We start from the raw sequence: 19,871 nt of genomic DNA, 5'->3' as shown, positions 1-19,871 counted from the left end.
CCCTAAATAAGATCTGGTGCCACCAATTACCTTCAGAAGTCACATAATTAGTTAAATGTACATAATTATTTTGCAAATGTATAAAATAAAAAAATGGAAATATCACATTTACAGATCCTCTCAAGCAATGTTGGATGGGGAGCATCACTGCACAGCTATTTTCAGGTCTCTCCAGAGATGTTCGATCGGGTTCAAATCCGGACTCTGGCTGGGCCACTCAAGGCATGTCCCGAAGCTATTCCTGCATTGTCTTAGCTGTGTGATTTGATGACACTCTGGAGTAGGTCTCTCTGAACAGTACTTTGCGCCTTTCATCTGGATGGTGCCAGGTTTCCTCCAGACGTGACTCTTGGCATTCAGGCCAAAGAGTTCAATCTTGGTTTCATCAGTCCAGAGAATCTTTTTTATCACAGTCTGAGAGTCCTTTAGGTGCCTACTTTAGGTGCCTTTGGTAAACTCCAAGCAGGCTGTCATGTGCCTTTTACTGAAGAGTGGCTGCCATCTGGCCAATCTACCACAAAGGCCTGATTGGTGGAGTGCTGCAGAGATGTTGTCCTTCTGGAAGTTTCTCTCCATAGAGGAACTCTGGAGCTCTGTCAGAGTGACCATCGAGTTCTTGGTCACCTCCCTGACCAAGGCCCTTCTCCCCCGATTGCTCAGTTTGGCCGGGCTGCCAGCTCTAGGAAGAGTCTTGGTGGTTCCAAACTTCTTCCATTTAAGAATGGAGGCCACTGTGGTCTTGGGGACCTTCAATGTTTCACACATGTTTTGATACGCTTCCCCAGATCTGTGCCTTGACACAATCCTTGGTTTTTGTTCTAACATACACTGTCAACTGAGGGAACTTATATAGAAAATGTGGTGCCTTTCCAAATCATGTCCAATCAATTGAATTTACCACAGGTGGACTCTAATCATGTTGTAGAATCATCTCAAGGATGATCAATGGAAATCGGATTCAACTGAGCTCAATTTCGAGTCTCATAACAAAGGGTCTGAAAACAATTTTTATACTTTTGCAAACAATTCTAAAAACCTGTTTTCGCTTTGTCTTTATAGGGTATTGTGTGTAGATTGATGAGGATTTTTTTTCTTTAATCCATTTTAGAGTAAACCTGTAACGTAACAAAATGTGGAAAAGGGGAAGGGGTCCGAATACTTTCCACATGCACTATATACAGTTGGCTGTGCTTTCCATGCATCGGCAAGACCAAACAATTACCTCCGGTATGACGAAGGGAGGTGGTGTGTGTCGATTTGTTAAATAACATCTGGTGCGCAAAGTAATATCAAGGAAGTCTCGAGGTATTGTTCGCCTGAGGTAGAGTACCTCATGATAAGCTGTAGTCCACACTATCTACCAAGAGTTTTCATCTATATTTTTCGTAGCTGTCTATTTACCACCACAAACCGATGCTGGCACTAAGACCGCTCTCAACAAGTTGTGTAAGACCATAAACAAACATGTAAATGCTCATCCAGAAGGTGCGCTCCTAGTGGCCGGGGACTTTTACTTAATTTCACATGTGCAACCAGTGGAAAAAAACCTCTAGACCACCTTTACTCAACACACAGAGACACGTACAAAGCTCTTCCTCACCCTCCATTTGCCAAATCTGACTCTAAATCTATCCTCCTGATTTCTGCTTACAAGCAAAGACTAAAGAAGGGAGTACCAGTGACTCGCTCAATACGAAGTGGTCAAATGACGCAGATGCTACGCTACAGGACTGGAATATGTTCCGGGATTCATCCAATGGCATTGAGGAGTATATCACCTAAGTCACCGGCTTCATCAATAAGTGCATCGATGACGTTGTCTCCATAGTGACCGTAGGTACATATCCCAAACAAAATCAATGGATTACAGGCAACATTTGCACCAAGCACCAAGCTAGAGCTTCCGCTTTCAAGGTGCGGGGCACATTTTTATTTTTTATTTAAAAAGTATTATTACTTTATTTCACCTTTTTATTTAACCAGGTAAGCTAGTTGAGAACAAGTTCTCATTTACAACTGCGACCTGACCAAGATAAAGCAAAGCAGTGTGACAGAAACAACAACACAGAGTTACACATGGAATAAACAAACGTACAGTCAATAACATAATAGAAAAAAAAGTCTATATACAGTGTGTGCAAATGACATGAGGTAAGGCAATAAATAGGCCATAGTAGCAAAGTAATTACAGTTTAGCAGATTAACACTGGAGTGATAGATGAGCAGATGATGATGAGCAGATGATGGTGTGTAAGTAGTGATACTGGTGTGCAAAAGAGCAGCAAAGTAAATAAATACAATATGGGGATGAGGTAGGTAGATTGACAGATGGACTATGTACAGATGGACTATGTACAGCTGCAGCGATTGGTTAGCTGCTCAGATAGCTGATGTTTAAAGTTAGTGAGGGAAATGTAAGTCTCCAGCTTCAGCGATTTTTGCAATTTGTTCCAGTCACTGGCAGCAGAGAACTGGAAGGATAGGCGGCCAAAAAAGGTGTTGGCTTTGGGGGTGACCAGTGAGATATACCTCCTGTAGAGCGTGCACCGGGTGGGTATTGTTATCGTGACCAGTGAACTGAGATAAGGTGGAGCTTTACCTAGCATAGCCTTATAGATGACCTGGAGCCAGTAGGTCTGGCGACGAATATGTAGCGAGGGCCAGCCGACTAGAACATACAGCTCGCAGTGGTGGGTGGCGCTTTGGTAACAAAACAAATGGCACTGTGATAGACTGCATCCAATTTGCCGAGTAGACTATTGGAAGCCAAAGTCGAGGATCGGTAGTATAGTCAGTTTTACTAGGGTAAGATTGGCGCCGTGAGTGAAGGAGGCTTTGTTGCGAAATAGAAAACCGATTCTAGATTTGATTTTGGATTGGTGATGTTTGATATTAGTGCGGAAGGAGAGTTTACAGTCTAGCCAGACACCTAGGTATTTGTAGTTGTCCATGTATTCTAGGTAAGAACCGTCCAGAGTAGTGATGCTTGTCGGGCGGACGGGTGCGGGCAGCGAATGGTTGAAAAGCATGCATTTGGTTTTGCTATCGTTTAAGAGTAGTTGGAGGCCACAGAAGGAGTGTTGTATGGCATTGAAGCTCGTTTGGAGGTTTGTTAACACAGTGTCCAGATGTATACAGAATGGTGTCGTCTGCGTAGAGGTGGATCAGGGAATCACCCGCAGCAAGAGCGACATCGTTGATATATACAGAGAAATTGAACGCTGTGGTACCTTCATAGAGACTGCCAGAGGTCTGGACAACAGGCCCTCTGATTTTACACACTGAACTCTAGCTGTGAAGTAGTTGGTGAACCAGGCGAGGCAGTCATTTGAGAAACCAAGGCTATTGAGTCTGCCGATAAGAATACAGTGATTGACAGAGTCGAAAGCCTTGGCCAGGTCGATGAAGACGGCTGCACAGTACTGTCTTTTATCGATGGCGGTTATGATATCGTTAAGGACCTTGAGCGTGTCTGAGGTGCACCCATGACCAGCTCGGAAACAGGATTGCACAGCGGAGAAGGTACGGTGGGAATCGAAATGGTCAGTGATCTGTTTATTAACTCAGCTTTCAAAGACTTTAGAAAGGCAGGGCAGGATGGATATAGGTCTATAACAGTTTGGGTCTAGAGTGTCACCCCCTTTGAAGAGGGGGATGACCGCGGCAGCTTTCCAATCTTCAGGGATCTCGGACGAAATGAAAGAGAGGTTGAACAGACTGTTAATAGGGGTTGCAACAATGGCGGCAGATAATTGTAGAAAGAGAGGTTCCAGATTGTCTAGCCCATCTGATTTGTACGGGCCCAGGTTTTGCAGCTCTTTCAGAACATCTGCGATCTGGATTTGGGTGAAGGAGAAGCTGGGGAGGCTCGGGCAAGTAGCTGCGAGGGGTCCGGAGCTGTTGGCCAGGGTTGGGGTAGCCAGGAGGAAAGCATGGCCGGTCGTAGAGACATGCTTATCGGTGGTGACCGTGTCGACTAGCCTCAGTGCAGTGGGCAGCTGGGAGGAGGGTCTCTTGTTCTCCATGGACTTGACAGTGTCCCAAAACATTTTGGAGTTACAGCTACACGATGCACATTTCTGTTTGAAAAATCTAGCCTTTAGTTTCCTGACTTCCCTGAACAGTTGCATATCGCAAGGACTATTCAATGCTATTGCAGTCTGCCACAGGATGTTTTTGTGCTGGTCAAGGGCAGTCAGGTCTGGAGTGAACCAAGGGCTATATCTGTTCTTAGTTCTACATTTTTTTAATGGAGCATGCTTATTTACGATGGTGAAGAAATTACTTTTAAAGAACGACCAGGCATCCTCGACTGACAGGATGAGGTCAATATCCTTCCAGGATACCTGGTCCAGGTCGATTAGAAAGGCCTGCTCGCAAAAGTGTTTTAGGGAGCGTTTGACAGTGATGAGGGGTGGTCGTTTGACCGCAGACCCATAGCGGATGCAGTCAATGAGGCAGTGATCGCTGAGATCCTGATTGAAAACAGCAGAGGTGTATTTGGAGGGCAAGTTGGTCAGTGCCCATGTTTACGGATTTAGGGTTGTACCTGGTGGTTTCCTTGATCATTTGTGTGAGATTGAGGGCATCTAGCTTAGATTGTAGGACTGCTGGGGTGTTAAGCATATCCCAGTTTAGATCACCTAACAGAACAAACTCTGAAGATAGATGGGGGGCAATCAATTCACATATGGTGTCCAGGGCACAGCTGGAAGCTGAGGGGAGTCTATAACAGGCAGCAGTGGTGAGAGACTTATTTCTGGAGAGATTAATTCTTAAAATTAGAAACTCGAACCGTTTGGGCATAGACCTGGAAAGTTTGACACAACTTTGGAAGCTATCTCTGCAGTAGATTGCAACTCCTTCCCCTGTGCCATTTCTATCTTGACGGAAAATGTTGTAGTTGCGTATGGAAATTTCAAGGATTCAGACACGGCAAGGACATCAAGGTTGGAGGAGTATGCTAGGGCAGTGAATAAAACAAACTTAGGCAGGAGGCTTATAATGTTAACATGCATGAAACCAAGGCTTTTACGGTTTCAGAAGTCAACAAATGAGAGCGCATGGGGAATGGGAGTAGAGATAGGCACTGCAAGGCCTGGATTAACCTCCACATCACCAGAGGAACAGAGGAGGAGTAGGATAAGGGTACAGCTAAAGGCTAAAAGAACTGGACGTCTAGTACGTTCAGAACAGAGAGTAAAAGGAGCAGATTTCTGGGCACAGTGGAATAGATTCAAGGCATAATATACAGACAAGGGTATGGTAGGATGTGAATACAGTGGGGGTAAACCTGTGCATAGAGTGACGATGAAAGAGATATATAATTTGAACCAGGTGATGTCACCGCATGTGTGGGAGGTGGAACTAAAGTGTTAACTAAGGCGCATTGAGCAGGGCTAGAGGCTCAACTGTGAAATAAGGCAATAATTACTATCCATAACAGCAATGGACAAGGCATATTGACGTTAGGTAGAGGCATGCATAGCCGAGTGATCATAGGAGTCCAGTGAGTGGCTTCAGGCAGCTAGCGGACCGGGGATAGCAAGCTAGCAAAAGGGCCTTTGAGGGACGTCGCAATGGAAGAAAGTCTGTTGTCGTGCAGTTAAGTTGGCAAACGGATCAGCAGGGCTCCGTGTGGTAAACCAGGCCAATTGGCAAAATATGTATAGTGGCCAAAGAATTTGTCCGATGGGTCTCTTAAGCTAACAGTCCGATGTGCTCTAGACAGCTAGCGGGCCGCGGCTAGCAGGCTAGCGGATGGGCATTCAGGGGACGTCGCAATGGAGGCGCCAGTTGAGATACCCCCTCGGGCAATTCACGTCGGTAGTCCATTCGTGATGGGTCGGCCCAAGGAGTGGCTGATGGGCCTCTTCAGCTAGCCGGGAGATGGGCCTAGTAGATGGGCCTAGCAATGGCTAACTGACTACTAGCTAGTAGCCAGTTAGCTGGCTAGCTTTTGATGGGGGTCCTGGTTTTTAAGTATAAAAAATAGCGGATCCGTACCACGTTGGGTGAGACGGGTTGCAGGAGAGTATGTTCAGTGCGTAGATGGAAAGTGATATTAAAATATATACAATGTATATACGAAAAAACAAGGGGAAAAAATATATTTACACGGGACAAGACAAAACACACGTCCGACTGCTACGCCATTTTGGAAACATAAAGGGGACTCTGAAACAATGATTCAACATACTGATACTTTTAGAGCCAAGATTTCTCACCAACTCAGCTGTTCACTGTAGCAATGACATCTCAACATTTCAAGCAAATACAATACCAAAGCATTTCAAGTTAACTTTTCAATAGCAATGTCCGGCTGTAACTCTTTTAGGGCAGCGACCCGCCTACACCCTTTGACATTTTACAGGTCTAGGACAGCTCTACAGCATGACCTCTCTTCCTGACCATGTGTGGTATGAAGCTGAGCACGCTTCTGTGTCAGTCAACATTTCTTGTGGTGTTGCAGGTAAGTATGGTGTATGTTGTGCTGTGTGTGTGTTTAGTCCATCACGTTCTCTTTCAGAGAAACAGTGCATCTGGTCAGTGTGTTGTTCTTTTGTGTTCAGTAGGTGAGGCCGATTGCAGCGGTACACCGCTCCTTCTGCAGTGCGGACATGATATGAACTTCAGTGTCAGCTGGCTGGATGATCACTGCTGGTAGCCATGCTCCTGGATCCTAACTGACTCTCTGTCGTTCAGTGTTGGCAGTGGTCTAGCTGACCTATCGTAGTATCTCTTTTGGTGTTGTCTCTGTGCACGCTTCGCATGGATTTCCTTGTAGCTGACGACCTCAGGTTGAAACTCAGGTCAGCAAGGCCATTACTTTGAAGGTAATGCGGACTTGTGATGACGTGTGAAATCCCATGCTTTTATGAAGGATTCAAACTCCTTTGACTGTCAGATATTATAGTCTCTACGATGCCATGCCTGGCAAAGGCTGCTTTCAGCTGCAGATGTGGTGATGTAACATTGGCTCTTTGGCGTTTGAGGGGTGTAGGTCAAGACAGGTCGGGCATTTACCAACAATGTCCTCTATTTGTTTGCACATTCCGTGCAGAAACAACATGTCCCATGCTCTCTGCTTGCACTTTTCCATCTCCATGTGTCCAGCATTGATCTTCTGAGACTGGTAGGAATGATGATTTTTCTCTCCTTTGAAAATGATTCTGTTGATCTGTGATATCTGCTGTGATAGCTGAATTTGGGAGTTAGGTTAATTAACACTGCGAGCTCGCGCTAGCTGTGACGTCATCAGTCACTCTTAAAGGAACATGCTTTCTTGCAGGTGAATAAAACAGAAATGAATATAGAACTGTTGTTTCAGATCAACAAAAATGTTATTAATGTTGTACTGTACTGGAACTAATGACAACAAACTATACTGAACAAAATATAAATGCAACATGCAACAACAATTTCAACAATTTTACTAAGTTACAGTAAATTGAAATAAATTCTATGGATTCTATAAATCTATGGATTTCACATGACTGGGCAGGGGCACAGCCATGGGTGAGCCTGGGAGGGCATAGGCCCACACACTTGGGAACCGGCCCACCCACTGGGGAGCCAGCCCAGCCAATCAGAATGAGTTTTTCCCCACAAAAGGGCTATCTCCTCAGGTTCATCAGCTGTTCAGGTGGCTGGTCTCTAACGATCCCGCAGGTAAAGAAATCAAATCAAATCAAATCGTATTTGTCACATACACATGGTTAGCAGATGTTAATGCGAGTGTTGCGAAATGCTTGTGCTTCTAGTTCCGACAATGCAGTAATAACCAACAAGTAATCTAACTAACAATTCCAAAACTACTGTCTTATACACAGTGTAAGGGGATAAAGAATATGTACATAAGGATATATGAATGAGTGATGGTACAGAGCAGCATAGGCAAGATACAGTAGATGGTATCGAGTACAGTATATACATATGAGATGAGTATGTAAAAAAAGTGGCATAGTTAAAGTGGCTAGTGATACATGTATTACATAAGGATACAGTCGATGATATAGAGTACAGTATATACGTATGCATATGAGATGAATAATGTAGGGTAAGTAACATTATATAAGGTAGCATTGTTTAAAGTGGCTAGTGATATATTTACATCATTTCCCATCAATTCCCATTATTAAAGTGGCTGGAGTTGAGTCAGTGTGTTGGCAGCAGCCACTCAATGTTAGTGGTGGCTGTTTAACAGTCTGATGGCCTTGAGATAGAAGCTGTTTTTCAGTCTCTCGGTCCCAGCTTGGATGCACCTGTACTGACCTCGCCTTCTGGATGATAGCGGGGTGAACAGGCAGTGGCTCGGGTGGTTGATGTCCTTGATGATCTTTGGCCTTCCTGTAACATCAGGTGGTGTAGGTGTCCTGGAGGGCGGGTAGTTTGCCCCCGGTGATGCGTTGTGCAGACCTCACTACCCTCTGGAGAGCCTTACGGTTGAGGGTGGAGCAGTTGCCGTACCAGGCGGTGATACAGCCCACCAGGATGCTCTCGATTGTGCATCTGTAGAAGTTTGTGAGTGCTTTTGGTGACAAGCCGAATTTCTTCAGCCTCCTGAGGTTGAAGAGGCGCTGCTGCGCCTTCTTCACAATGCTGTCTGTGTGAGTGGACCAATTCAGTTTGTCTGTGATGTGTATGCCGAGGAACTTAAAACTTGCTACCCTCTCCACTACTGTTCCATCGATGTGGATAGGGGGGTGTTCCCTCTGCTGTTTCCTGAAGTCCACAATCATCTCCTTAGTTTTGTTGACGTTGAGTGTGAGGTTATTTTCCTGACACCACACTCCGAGGGCCCTCACCTCCTCCCTGTAGGCCGTCTCGTCGTTGTTGGTAATCAAGCCTAGCACTGTTGTGTCGTCCGCAAACTTGATGATTGAGTTGGAGGCGTGCGTGGCCACGCAGTCGGGGGTGAACAGGGAGTACAGGAGAGGGCTCAGAACGCACCCTTGTGGGGCCCCAGTGTTGAGGATCAGCGGGGAGGAGATGTTGTTGCCTACCCTCACCACCTGGGGGCGGCCCGTCAGGAAGTCCAGTACCCAGTTGCACAGGGCGGGGTCGAGACCCAGGGTCTCGAGCTTGATGACGAGCTTGGAGGGTACTATGGTATTGAGTGCCGAGCTGTAGTCAATGAACAGCATTCTCACATAGGTATTCCTCTTGTCCAGATGGGTTAGGGCAGTGTGCAGTGTGGTTGAGATTGCATCGTCTGTGGACCTATTTGGGCGGTAAGCAAATTGGAGTGGGTCTAGGGTGTAAGGTAGGGTGGAGGTGATATGGTCCTTGACTAGTCTCTCAAAGCACTTCATGATGACGGAAGTGAATGCTACGGGGCGGTAGTCGTTTAGCTCAGTTACCTTAGCTTTCTTGGGAACAGGAACAATGGTGGCCCTCTTGAAGCATGTGGGAACAGCAGACTGGTATAGGGATTGATTGAATATGTCCGTAAACACACCGGCCAGCTGGTCTGCGCATGCTCTGAGGGTGCGGCTGGGGATGCCGTCTGGGCCTGCAGCCTTGCGAGGGTTAACACGTTTAAATGTCTTACTCACCTCGGCTGCAGTGAAGGAGAGACCGCATGTTTTTGTTGCAGGCCGTGTCAGTGGCACTGTATTGTCCTCAAAGCGGGCAAAAAAGTTATTTAGTCTGCCTGGGAGCAAGACATCCTGGTCCGTGACTGGGCTGGATTTCTTCCTGTAGTCCGTGATTGACTGTAGACCCTGCCACATGCCTCTTGTGTCTGAGCCGTTGAATTGAGATTCTACTTTGTCTCTGTACTGACGCTTAGCTTGTTTGATAGCCTTGCGGAGGGAATAGCTGCACTGTTTGTATTCGGCCATGTTACCAGACACCTTGCCCTGATTTAAAAGCAGTGGTTCGCGCTTTCAGTTTCACGCGAATGCTGCCATCAATCCACGCTTTCTGGTTAGGGAATTTTTTAATCGTTGCTATGGGAACGACATCTTCAACGCACGTTCTAATGAACTCGCACACCGAATCAGCGTATTCGTCAATATTGTTATCTGACGCAATACGAAACATATCCCAGTCCACGTGATGGAAGCAGTCTTGGAGTGTGGAGTCAGTTTGGTCGGACCAGTGTTGGACAGACCTCAGCGTGGGAGCCTCTTGTTTTAGTTTCTGTCTGTAGGCAGGGATCAACAAAATGGAGTCGTGGTCAGCTTTTCCGAAAGGGGGGCGGGGCAGGGCCTTATATGCGTCGCGGAAGTTAGAGTAACAATGATCCAAGGTCTTTCCACCCCTGGTTGCGCAATCGATATGCTGATAAAATTTAGGGAGTCTTGTTTTCAGATTAGCCTTGTTAAAATCCCCAGCTATAATGAATGCAGCCTCCGGATAAATGGTTTCCAGTTTGCAAAGAGTTAAATAAAGTTCGTTCAGAGCCATCGATGTGTCTGCTTGGGGGGGGATATATACGGCTGTGATTATAATCGAAGAGAATTCTCTTGGTAGATAATGCGGTCTACATTTGATTGTGAGGAATTCTAAATCAGGTGAACAGAAGGATTTGAGTTCCTGTATGTTTCTTTCATCACACCATGTCACGTTAGCCATAAGGCATACGCCCCCGCCCCTCTTCTTACCAGAAAGATGTTTGTTTCTGTCGGCGCGATGCGTGGAGAAACCCGTTGGCTGCACTGCCTCGGATAGCGTCTCTCCAGTGAGCCATGTTTCTGTTAAGCAAAGAACGTTACAGTCTCTGATGTCTCTCTGGAATGCTACCCTTGTTCCGATTTCATCAACCTTGTTGTCAAGAGACTGGACATTGGCAAGAAGAATGCTAGGGAGTGGTGCATGGTGTGCCCGTCTCCGGAGTCTGACCAGAAGACCGCCGTTTTTTTGGGTCGCTGCATGGGATCCACTCCGTTGTCCTGTTTGTAAGGCAGAACACAGGATCCGCGTCGCGAAAAACATATTCTTGGTCGTACTGATGGTGAGTTGACGCTGATCTTATATTCAGTAGTTCTTCTCGACTGTATGTAATGAAACCTAAGATGACCTGGGGTACTAATGTAAGAAATAACACGTAAAAAAACAGAAAACTGCATAGTTTCCTAGGAACGCGAAGCGAGGCGGCCATCTCTGTCGGCGCCGGATGCGCAGGTCCTGAGCTGGCGTGGTTACATCTGGTCTGCGGTGGTCTGCGATTGTGAGGCCGGTTGGACGTACTGCCAAATTCTCTAAAATGACATTGGAGGCAGCTTATGGTAGAGAAATTAACCTTAAATTCTCTGGCAACACCTCTGGTGGACATTTGTGCAGTCAGCATGCCAATTGCACTCTCCCTCTAAACTTGAGAGATCTGTGACATTGTGTTGTGTGACAAAACTGTACATTTTAGAGTGGCCTTTTATTGTCCCCAGTACAAGGTGCACCTGTGTAATGATCATGCTGTTTAATCAGATTCTTAATATGCCACACCTGTAACTTCTTTGGTTACTACATGATTCCATATATGTTATTTCATAGTTTTGATGTCTTCACTATTATTCTACAATGTAGAAAATAGTAAAATAAAGAACAACTCTGGAATGAGTAGGCGTGTCCAAACTTTTGACTGGTACTGTATGTGTCAAGTAAAATAAAAATGCATTTTGACAAAATATATTGGAGCGGCAGCCACTTGTTAGAAGACTTGGAGGCGTGGCTTGTTGGGGGCGTGGCTTTGTCTCTAACGCTTTGCCAGATTGTCATGCCATTTAATGTGTTATCTTCTATTCTGTAATTAAAGGTTAAGTGTGTACACTGCCAGTTCTGCAGTCTTAATGAGACTGATATAAGTACATGTGAGACCAAGTACATGTGATGCCTACTAAAATGTAATGATTAAGTACTGTAATTTCATTACAATTTTATTTGGACGATTTATTATATTTGCCATAGGTTTTTCTTACAAATACGTTTAATTGCATGTTGGAATATATTTTACAAAACATTTCCAAGTACATTTAAAAATATATTTACCAAATATTTTGATAGGTACATGTGAAAATATATTATAAAATACTCTTTAATGCATTTTTTTTTAACATGCATTAAATACACTTTACAATGCTTTTAACGTATATTGTGATATACATTGTAAATACATTCCGTAATACATGTGGAATGTATTTAAATGTATTAATACATAAAAAAAAACATATTTGGCCAATTTATCTGTTTTTTTGTTATTTTTATGGGCAGTGTATTTACACTTCGGTTGGAGTCATTAAAACTAGTTTTTCAAAAACTCCACAAATTTCTTGTTAACAAACGATAGATTGGCAAGTCGGTTAGGACATCTACTTTGTGCATGACACAAGTAATTTTTCCAACAATTGTTTACAGACAAATTATTTAAGTTATTATTCACTGTTTCACAATTCCAGTGGGTCAGAAGTTTACATATACTAAGTTGATTGTGCCTTTAAACGGCTTGGAAAATTCCAGAAAATGATGTCATGGCTTTAGAAGCTTCTGAATAGCTAATTGACAGTTGAGTCAATTGGAGGTGGACCTGTGGATGTATTTCAAGACCTACCTTCAAACTCAGTACCTCTTTGCTTGACATCATGGGAAAATCAAAACAAATCAGCCAAGACCTCAGGTTCATCCTTGGTAGCAATTTCCAAATGCCTGAAGGTACCACGTTCATCTGTACAAACAATAGTATTATTCTGCCCTTGAGTTGCATTCCCATGCAAAACCAGACAGATAGCTAACAACTAAGTCTTCAATAAAACTCCCAAGGCGTGATTTTTCTTGAATGAATATATTGAAACCGTTTATGTTGTGAAACTGCAAAATACAGAAAATAATATACTTATTCAATTAGTATTCAATTCACACCGACATACTGTAGCTGTACATTAAACATTTGAAGTTGCATAAATACAAAGCACGTGCTAAGGTACCATGCATCTGGCATGATGCCAAACCATATAGCTAATTGTTACTCATATGGTAATTGGCTCCTTTCACTACTCTAATGTACAACCATTTATGTAGAATAACAAAGCATATTACACTAGGAACAGTAACAAAACTACAGTATTGTATATTTTACAATTCGTTTGCATGACGCACGAGCAAAGTAATACAGCTAACGTCATACATTTAAAGGCATTGCAATTTGTGAGTAAATGCAACCAACATTGATATGTAAGCAACTCTGTCAATAACAAGATTATCATCATTAGCTAAATGCTTGAATCGAACTTACAAACAAATATTTTCCAAGGCTGAAGCGTGACAAGAAATAACTACATTGAAAGACCTGCACCGTAGCGTTGTTTGTAGCTGCTTCTATGCGTGCAAAACTAATTCTGTACTTCCTGTTTGCGTCGTCTTTCTAAGTACCAGAAAGCGCCACTAGGGGGCAAATAACACCATTGAACACAATGAAAATCCAATTTAACCATTGTAATAAAATAATCTGTTACCTTCTAACAGGATGGCAGCACAAGTATGCAAGTATAAACACCATGGGACCACACAGCTGTCATACCGCTTAGGAAGGAGACGCGCTCTGTCTCCTAGAGATGAAAGTACTTTGGTTGCGAAAAGTGCAAATCAATCCCAAAACAGCATAGGACCTTGTGAAGATGCTGGAGGAAACCGGTACAAAAGTATGTACTGTATTGACATAACCTGACAGGCCACTCAGCAAGGAAGATGCCACTGCTCCAAGACCGCCATAAAAAAGTCAGACTACGGTTTGCAACTCCACATGGGGACAAAGATCGCACTTTTTGTCAAAGGAAATGTCCTCTGGTCTGATGAAACAAAAATAGAACTGTTTGACCATAATGACAATCGTTATGCTTGGAGGAAAATGGGGGGAGGCTTGTAAGCCGAAGAACACCATCCAGTCCGTGAAGCAGGAGGTTGGCAGCATCATGTTGTGGGGCTGCTTTGCTGCAGGAGGGACTGGTGCACTTCACAAAATAGATGGCATCATGGAGGGAGGAAAATTATGTGGATATATTGAAGCAACATCTCAAGACATCGGGTCTTCCCTTTGGACAATGACCCCAAGCATACTTCCAAAGTTGTGGCAAAATGGCTAACGGACAACAAAGTCAAGGTATTAGAGTGGCCATTACAAAGCCCTGACCTCAATCCTATAGAGCATTTGTGGGCAGAACTGAAAATGCGTATGCGAGCAAGGAGGCATACAAACCTGACTCAGTTACACCAGCTCTGTCAGGAGGAATGGGGCAAAATTCACCCAACTTAATGTGGAAGGCTACTCGAAACGTTTGACCTAAGTTAAACAATTTAAAGGCAATGCTACCAAATACTAATCGAGTGTATGTTAACTTCTGACCCACTGGGAATGTGATGAAAGAAATAAAAGCTGAAATAAATCATTCTCTCTATTATTATTATAACATCTCACATGATTAAAATAAAGTGGTGAGAAGATTGAGGACATTGAGGATGTTGAGTCATGACCAACTGTTCCAGTTAGGGTCTGATTCATAGTAGTGTCAGCTGTAAAACCTGTAGAGGTCTGTGTGGTGGTGCTCCCATTGGATGCTTGTGATGTGAGTCAGTGGCTGAAAGTATTGGGAAGGCTCAGTTGTAGGTGATGAAGCGGATGATTCCATTGGGACTCTAAGACAGGGAATCTTTACTAGGATTAAATGTCAGGAATTGTGAAAAACTGAGTTTAAATGTATTTGGCTAAGGTGTATGTAAACTTCCGACTTCAACTGTATTTACAATGGCCACAACCCACAATTCTGTCACAGTAAACTGTGCCTTATGCCTACGGAACCTGGGAATGCCTGTATTCTCCCACACAGAATGATCGGTGCTTAACATACAGTAACTGAGCTGAGTATCATTGTAGTGAATTTCCAGTAATGTCAGCAGGTGTGGATTTGGGTATCACTGCTTCACCCGGCCTTACCCTAGCCTTAACAATATCCTTGGACTTAACCCTAGCCCTTTAACGCTTACCTGACCCATTCTACCTTCTTGTTTATCACAGACCCCATTGTCCCTCTCAAAAAAATCCCTTTCAGCGCCCCATGTCCCTGTACCTTACCGCTCAATTACATTCAAACTTTGAATTCTGAACTCTGAACTCTGCTCCCATAGCATATCCATTCAATTAGGTTTTATGGTCCTTCACCATGACAAAAGAAAAACGATATAATCCAATCCATCATTTGGTCACAACAATACTTTTAAAAGGAAGGGTTATCATTTTTGTAATGTTTCAACATCATTTTTTTTGTCTCCTTACATTGATTTGTGGTACAAATGTCAAATATTTTAATACCCCCATTTTTGAAAGGGTCCAAAAAGTGTCTGGTTTGAGTGGTAAAGTGAAAGCAGCTGACTGTAGATGAAAGTCGAGGAGAGAAGTCGGGGGAGATTTATCTGTGACAGTCGGACACTAATGTGGTTTTAAAACAGCAAGGCTCAGTGCAACATGGCAGTATTGCCATTGTTTAGAAAAGTTTTTTTTTAAATCTTGTAGAAAATAAACATGTCTCCAACTAGCCTAGCCTAGCTGACCCGCGATCCAAGGACTTAGAGTTTGTGTTAGCTAGACTGGTCTTCAACCTCCATATCACACACTCACAAACTTAAAATATATGTGTGCACATTGTACACTCAATTGTTGAGAGGGAATGCCTCAAATATCACATTAATTTGTACATATCCACTGTATACATGAATTTCTGCAAAGTTGTTTCAGTCACGTCATGTTTGCGTGGGTCAAACAAAAACATCCTAATCATTGATTCACAATAGAGCCTCCCATAATACAGGTGATGGCTGCAGCATGAAGTCGGTGACCATCGACTTGACAAAAGTGATCCACTCGAACGCACCCATTTAATTGACCTTAACCAGACCTGGCAAACAAGGAGTCGGCTCCAAGTGATTTTATTTTTCGGAAATCCCTTCTAAAGTATTCTCACGCATAATAGAGAGATATTATTGTATACCATCACAAATATCTGACTGAAACATAATTATTTCTAACCTTGCTTACTGTTTGGGCTCAGTCAACAAATGATTTGAAAACTATGTTCCCGTCCCCCTGACCAACCGCTCAGGAAAAAAATTGGCCTGCAGCTGAATCTAGTTGATGATCCCTGCCCTATTGGCTACATGTGATAAAGTCCAATATGTTTTTGTGTGCTTGTGTGGGATTCTGCTTTAACAGGTTTGCTCTAGCAGTAGCCACTTGTTTTCCATCACCAGCAGGGCGGGATCTCCATATCTGTTGGTAATGGTCCATAGCAGCTGCAGGCCAGAGCTCCTGGCCAACAGAGAGAGATAGGCCTGTTACAGTATAGTTTACTGTGGATCTGTTGCAGCATGGCAACAGCCTGAATTATAGTCCTGCAGGTGCACTGGGTCAGATTGGTTGAGCTGGAGTGGAGTACCACTGCAACTGTCACGTCCTGACCTTAGTTCCCTTTTTATGTCTCTGTTTTAGTTTGGTCAGGGCGTGAGTTGGAGTGGGCATTCTATGTTTTGTATTCTAGGTTTTGTATTTCTGTGTTTGGCCTGCTATGGTTCCCAATCAGAGGCAGCTGTCGATCGTTGTCTCTGATTGAGAACCATACTTAGGCAGCCTGTTTTCCCACTATGGGTTGTGGGTAGCTGTTTTCTATGTCTGTGTTATACCATACTCAACTGTTTCGGTTTTCCTTTATTTCTCTTGTTCTTTAGTATTATGTGTTCAGTTTAATAAATACATTATGGACACTTACGACGCTGCGCATTGGTCCGATATTTCATACTCCTCCTCAGAGGAAGAAGAAAATCATTACACACACACACACACACACACACTGTGTTGGGTGCTTGCTGTGGAGTGGGAGGCAACTTTGGCTGAGTAGGTCACATACCACACAGCTCCAATTACATGAGCAGATAGCTCAGCCAGGGAAGGATACCAGAGACAGAGAGAAGTGAGGAGGAGAAGGAGAGACAGAAAGAGTGGAAGGGGTGGTGCTGTATTTCTCTCCTTCACTGGGCTTAAAGCAAAGCAAACCTCAAAGTCAAACCGTTTTTTTCAATCACAGAGTTACTAATATATATCTCAGTTTAAAGATCAGACATTGTAGCTTATTTCCTCATGTTGAAATGGTGTGTTCCAGCTCGAATAACTGATTGTTGACTGATGCTGTGATGTGATTGGCTGGGACCTGCGTAATCAGGCAACAGATGTTTGTTAGTGTTTAGAGTTGCACTGTTGTTGATTGCTCTCTCTCTCTTCTATTTATTTATCTTCAAGGTATTTCTCTCTCTCCTATTTATTTCTCTACTCTGTCGCACCCCTCTCCCTCTGTGCTGCAGGACATTGAGGTGTTAGTCATCATCCTCAGTATGACAGGGAAGTTTGCCATTGCCATAGCCTTTGGTCTCATCTACCTCTACACCTGTGAGCTCTACCCAACTATCATCAGGTACAGTACAAACTGTCAGCTTTATGTATCCCACATGCTTCATGTATCCTAACAGATGCTATCAATTATAGAACTTGGTGTGTGTGTGTGTGTGTGTGTGTGTGTGTGTGTGTGTGTGTGTGTGTGTTCTCAGGTCCCTGGCGGTGGGCAGTGGCAGTATGATGTGTCGTGTGGGCAGCATCGTGGCTCCTTTCTGTGTCTACCTAGCTGACATCTGGCAATACCTACCACAGGTAAATGACAGACAGACAGACCTACAGATAGACAGACCGACACTGTAGATAGAGCATGTATTGTGATTATGATGACACATTTTAGTACTTCAACAAACACTTTCCTTTTCTCCTCTCTTTGCTTTCCTTTCCTCTCCCATAGCTGATTGTGGGGATCCTGGCGTTTATAATAGGTGCTCTGACCCTGTTGTTACCAGAGACCCTAGGTGAGCCCTTGACCAGCACCATGGAGGAGGCTGAGGCTCTAGGCAGGAAGAGTAGCCCTGATCAGGGAAAGAAAGACCCTGAGGAGGGGGTGGAGATGAACTAGATCCAGAGCAACTAGTTGGACGGCAAGCCCTGAGGGATACACCTCACCACCAACCAGAGAGAAGGAGGTGGCCAGGGATAGAGAGGGGGTAGGAGGTGGAGGAGAGAGAGAAGGAGAGAGACTACTGGAAGCGATGCCAAGAAACCAACAACACAAACAACCGCAAAAACAAACAACATCGAATTTGGAACCTCTAATATAACTTTTTGTAATAACGTTTTTTTTTTTTACATTTGTTCTGCAAAGTGGCCAATTTCAGAGCTGGTATGCTCTGGTTGAGCCAACCAACCGCAGCCAACCGCAGCCAACCTCTGAGTTCCTTGGCTGCATCTGTTCAGACGGAGACAGAGGGAAGCGAAGTGAAGGCCCTTTATTCACCACATCTCAGCCTCCTGATGAGAGCCACATGAAACTGATGCCTCATGTTTCGACATTCACGTCACGTGTGCCTTCCAATCACAGCCACTAATGAATGTGTGTGCGAGAGATTGAGAGTGAGAAAGAAAGAGTGTGCAGGTTCTATGAAGGAAGTGTGTGTGCATGCCCGTGTGTGTGCGTGTGAAATTTGACGTTTCACTGACTGAGACTGTGATTTAGTTACCTCTATTCAGCCCGATGATCATCTAGTGCAGCTGATTTTGGCTATGTGTTACTAACAATGCTATTGTTATGTCATTTAAAGTGTACTTTGTTTATCTGAAGTCCACATTAAACCCATGTCTCACACACACACACACACACACACACACACACACACACACACACACACACACACACACACACACACACACACACACACACACACACACACACACACACACACACACACACACACACACACACACACACACACACACACACAGAAAAGTGCATAGTGTTTGTGTTTTCTATAAGTACTTTATACTGAATCTATCTCAGGGCATCCACCATAAGATCTCACTGTGATAATATACAGTGTATTTGGAAACTAGACTCCTTCTCCTTTTCCACATTTTGTGACGTTACAGCCTTATTCTAAAATGGATTAAATAAAAAAAATCCTTATCAATCTACACACAATACTCCATAATGACAAAGCAAAACAGGTTTTCAGATTTGTTTTTGCAAAAAAAAAGGAACTTTATTTACATAAGTATTCAGACCCTTCGTTTTGAGACTCGAAATTGAGCTCAGGTGCATCCTGTTTCCATTGATCATCCTTGAGATGTTTCTACAGCTTGATTGGAGTCCACCTGTGGTAAATTCAATTGATTGGACATGATTTGGAAAGGCACACACCTGTATATATATGGTCCCACAGCCATGAGGTCAAAGGAATTGTCCGTAGAGCTCCAAGACAGGATTGTGTTGAGGCACAGATCTGGGGAAGGGTACCAAAAAATGTCTGCATCATTTAAGGTTCTCAAGAACACAGTGGCCTCTTTCATTCTTAAATGGAAGAAGTTTGGAACTACCAAGACTCTTCCTAGTGCTGGCCGCCCGGCCAAACTGAGCAATCGGGAGGTGGTCAGGGAGGGAGGTGACCAAGAACCCAATGGTCAATCTGACAGAGCTCCAGACTTACTCTGTGGAGATGTGAGAACCTTCCAGAAGGACAACCATCTCTGCAGTACTCCACAAATCAGGCCTTTATGGTAGAGTGGCCAGACGCAAGCCACTCCTCAGTAAAAGGCACATGACAGCCTGCTTGGAGTTTGCAAAAATACACATAAAGGACTCACAGACTATGAGAAACAGGATTCTCTGGTTTCATGAAACCAAGATTGAACTCTTTGGCCTGAATGCTATAACCGTCACGTTCTGGAGGAAACCTGGCACCATCCATATGGTGAAACATGGTGGTGGCAGCATCATGCTGTAGGGCTGTTTTCAGCTGCA

General features: G+C 44.0%; 1 protein-coding gene across 1 annotated transcript in view; it reads left to right on the top strand.

Annotated features, from left to right (window-relative positions):
* slc22a16 (solute carrier family 22 member 16) overlaps positions 1–19,042 on the top strand; it is a 65,076-nt gene extending 46,034 nt beyond the window's left edge. The window contains exons 6-8 of the mRNA XM_020496965.2: positions 17,341–17,450; positions 17,584–17,683; positions 17,826–19,042. Of these exons, the coding sequence (XP_020352554.1) occupies positions 17,341–17,450; positions 17,584–17,683; positions 17,826–17,993 (378 nt within the window). The 3' untranslated portion in view covers positions 17,994–19,042. The remainder of the gene's footprint in view (positions 1–17,340; positions 17,451–17,583; positions 17,684–17,825) is intronic.
* Positions 19,043–19,871: the final 829 nt, after the last annotated feature.

This window comes from Oncorhynchus kisutch, linkage group LG12, assembly GCF_002021735.2.
Source record: "Oncorhynchus kisutch isolate 150728-3 linkage group LG12, Okis_V2, whole genome shotgun sequence".
NCBI lineage: Eukaryota > Metazoa > Chordata > Actinopteri > Salmoniformes > Salmonidae > Oncorhynchus > Oncorhynchus kisutch.
Note: the sequence above shows the minus strand (reverse complement) of the source record. Positions and strands in the feature narration are given on the sequence as shown.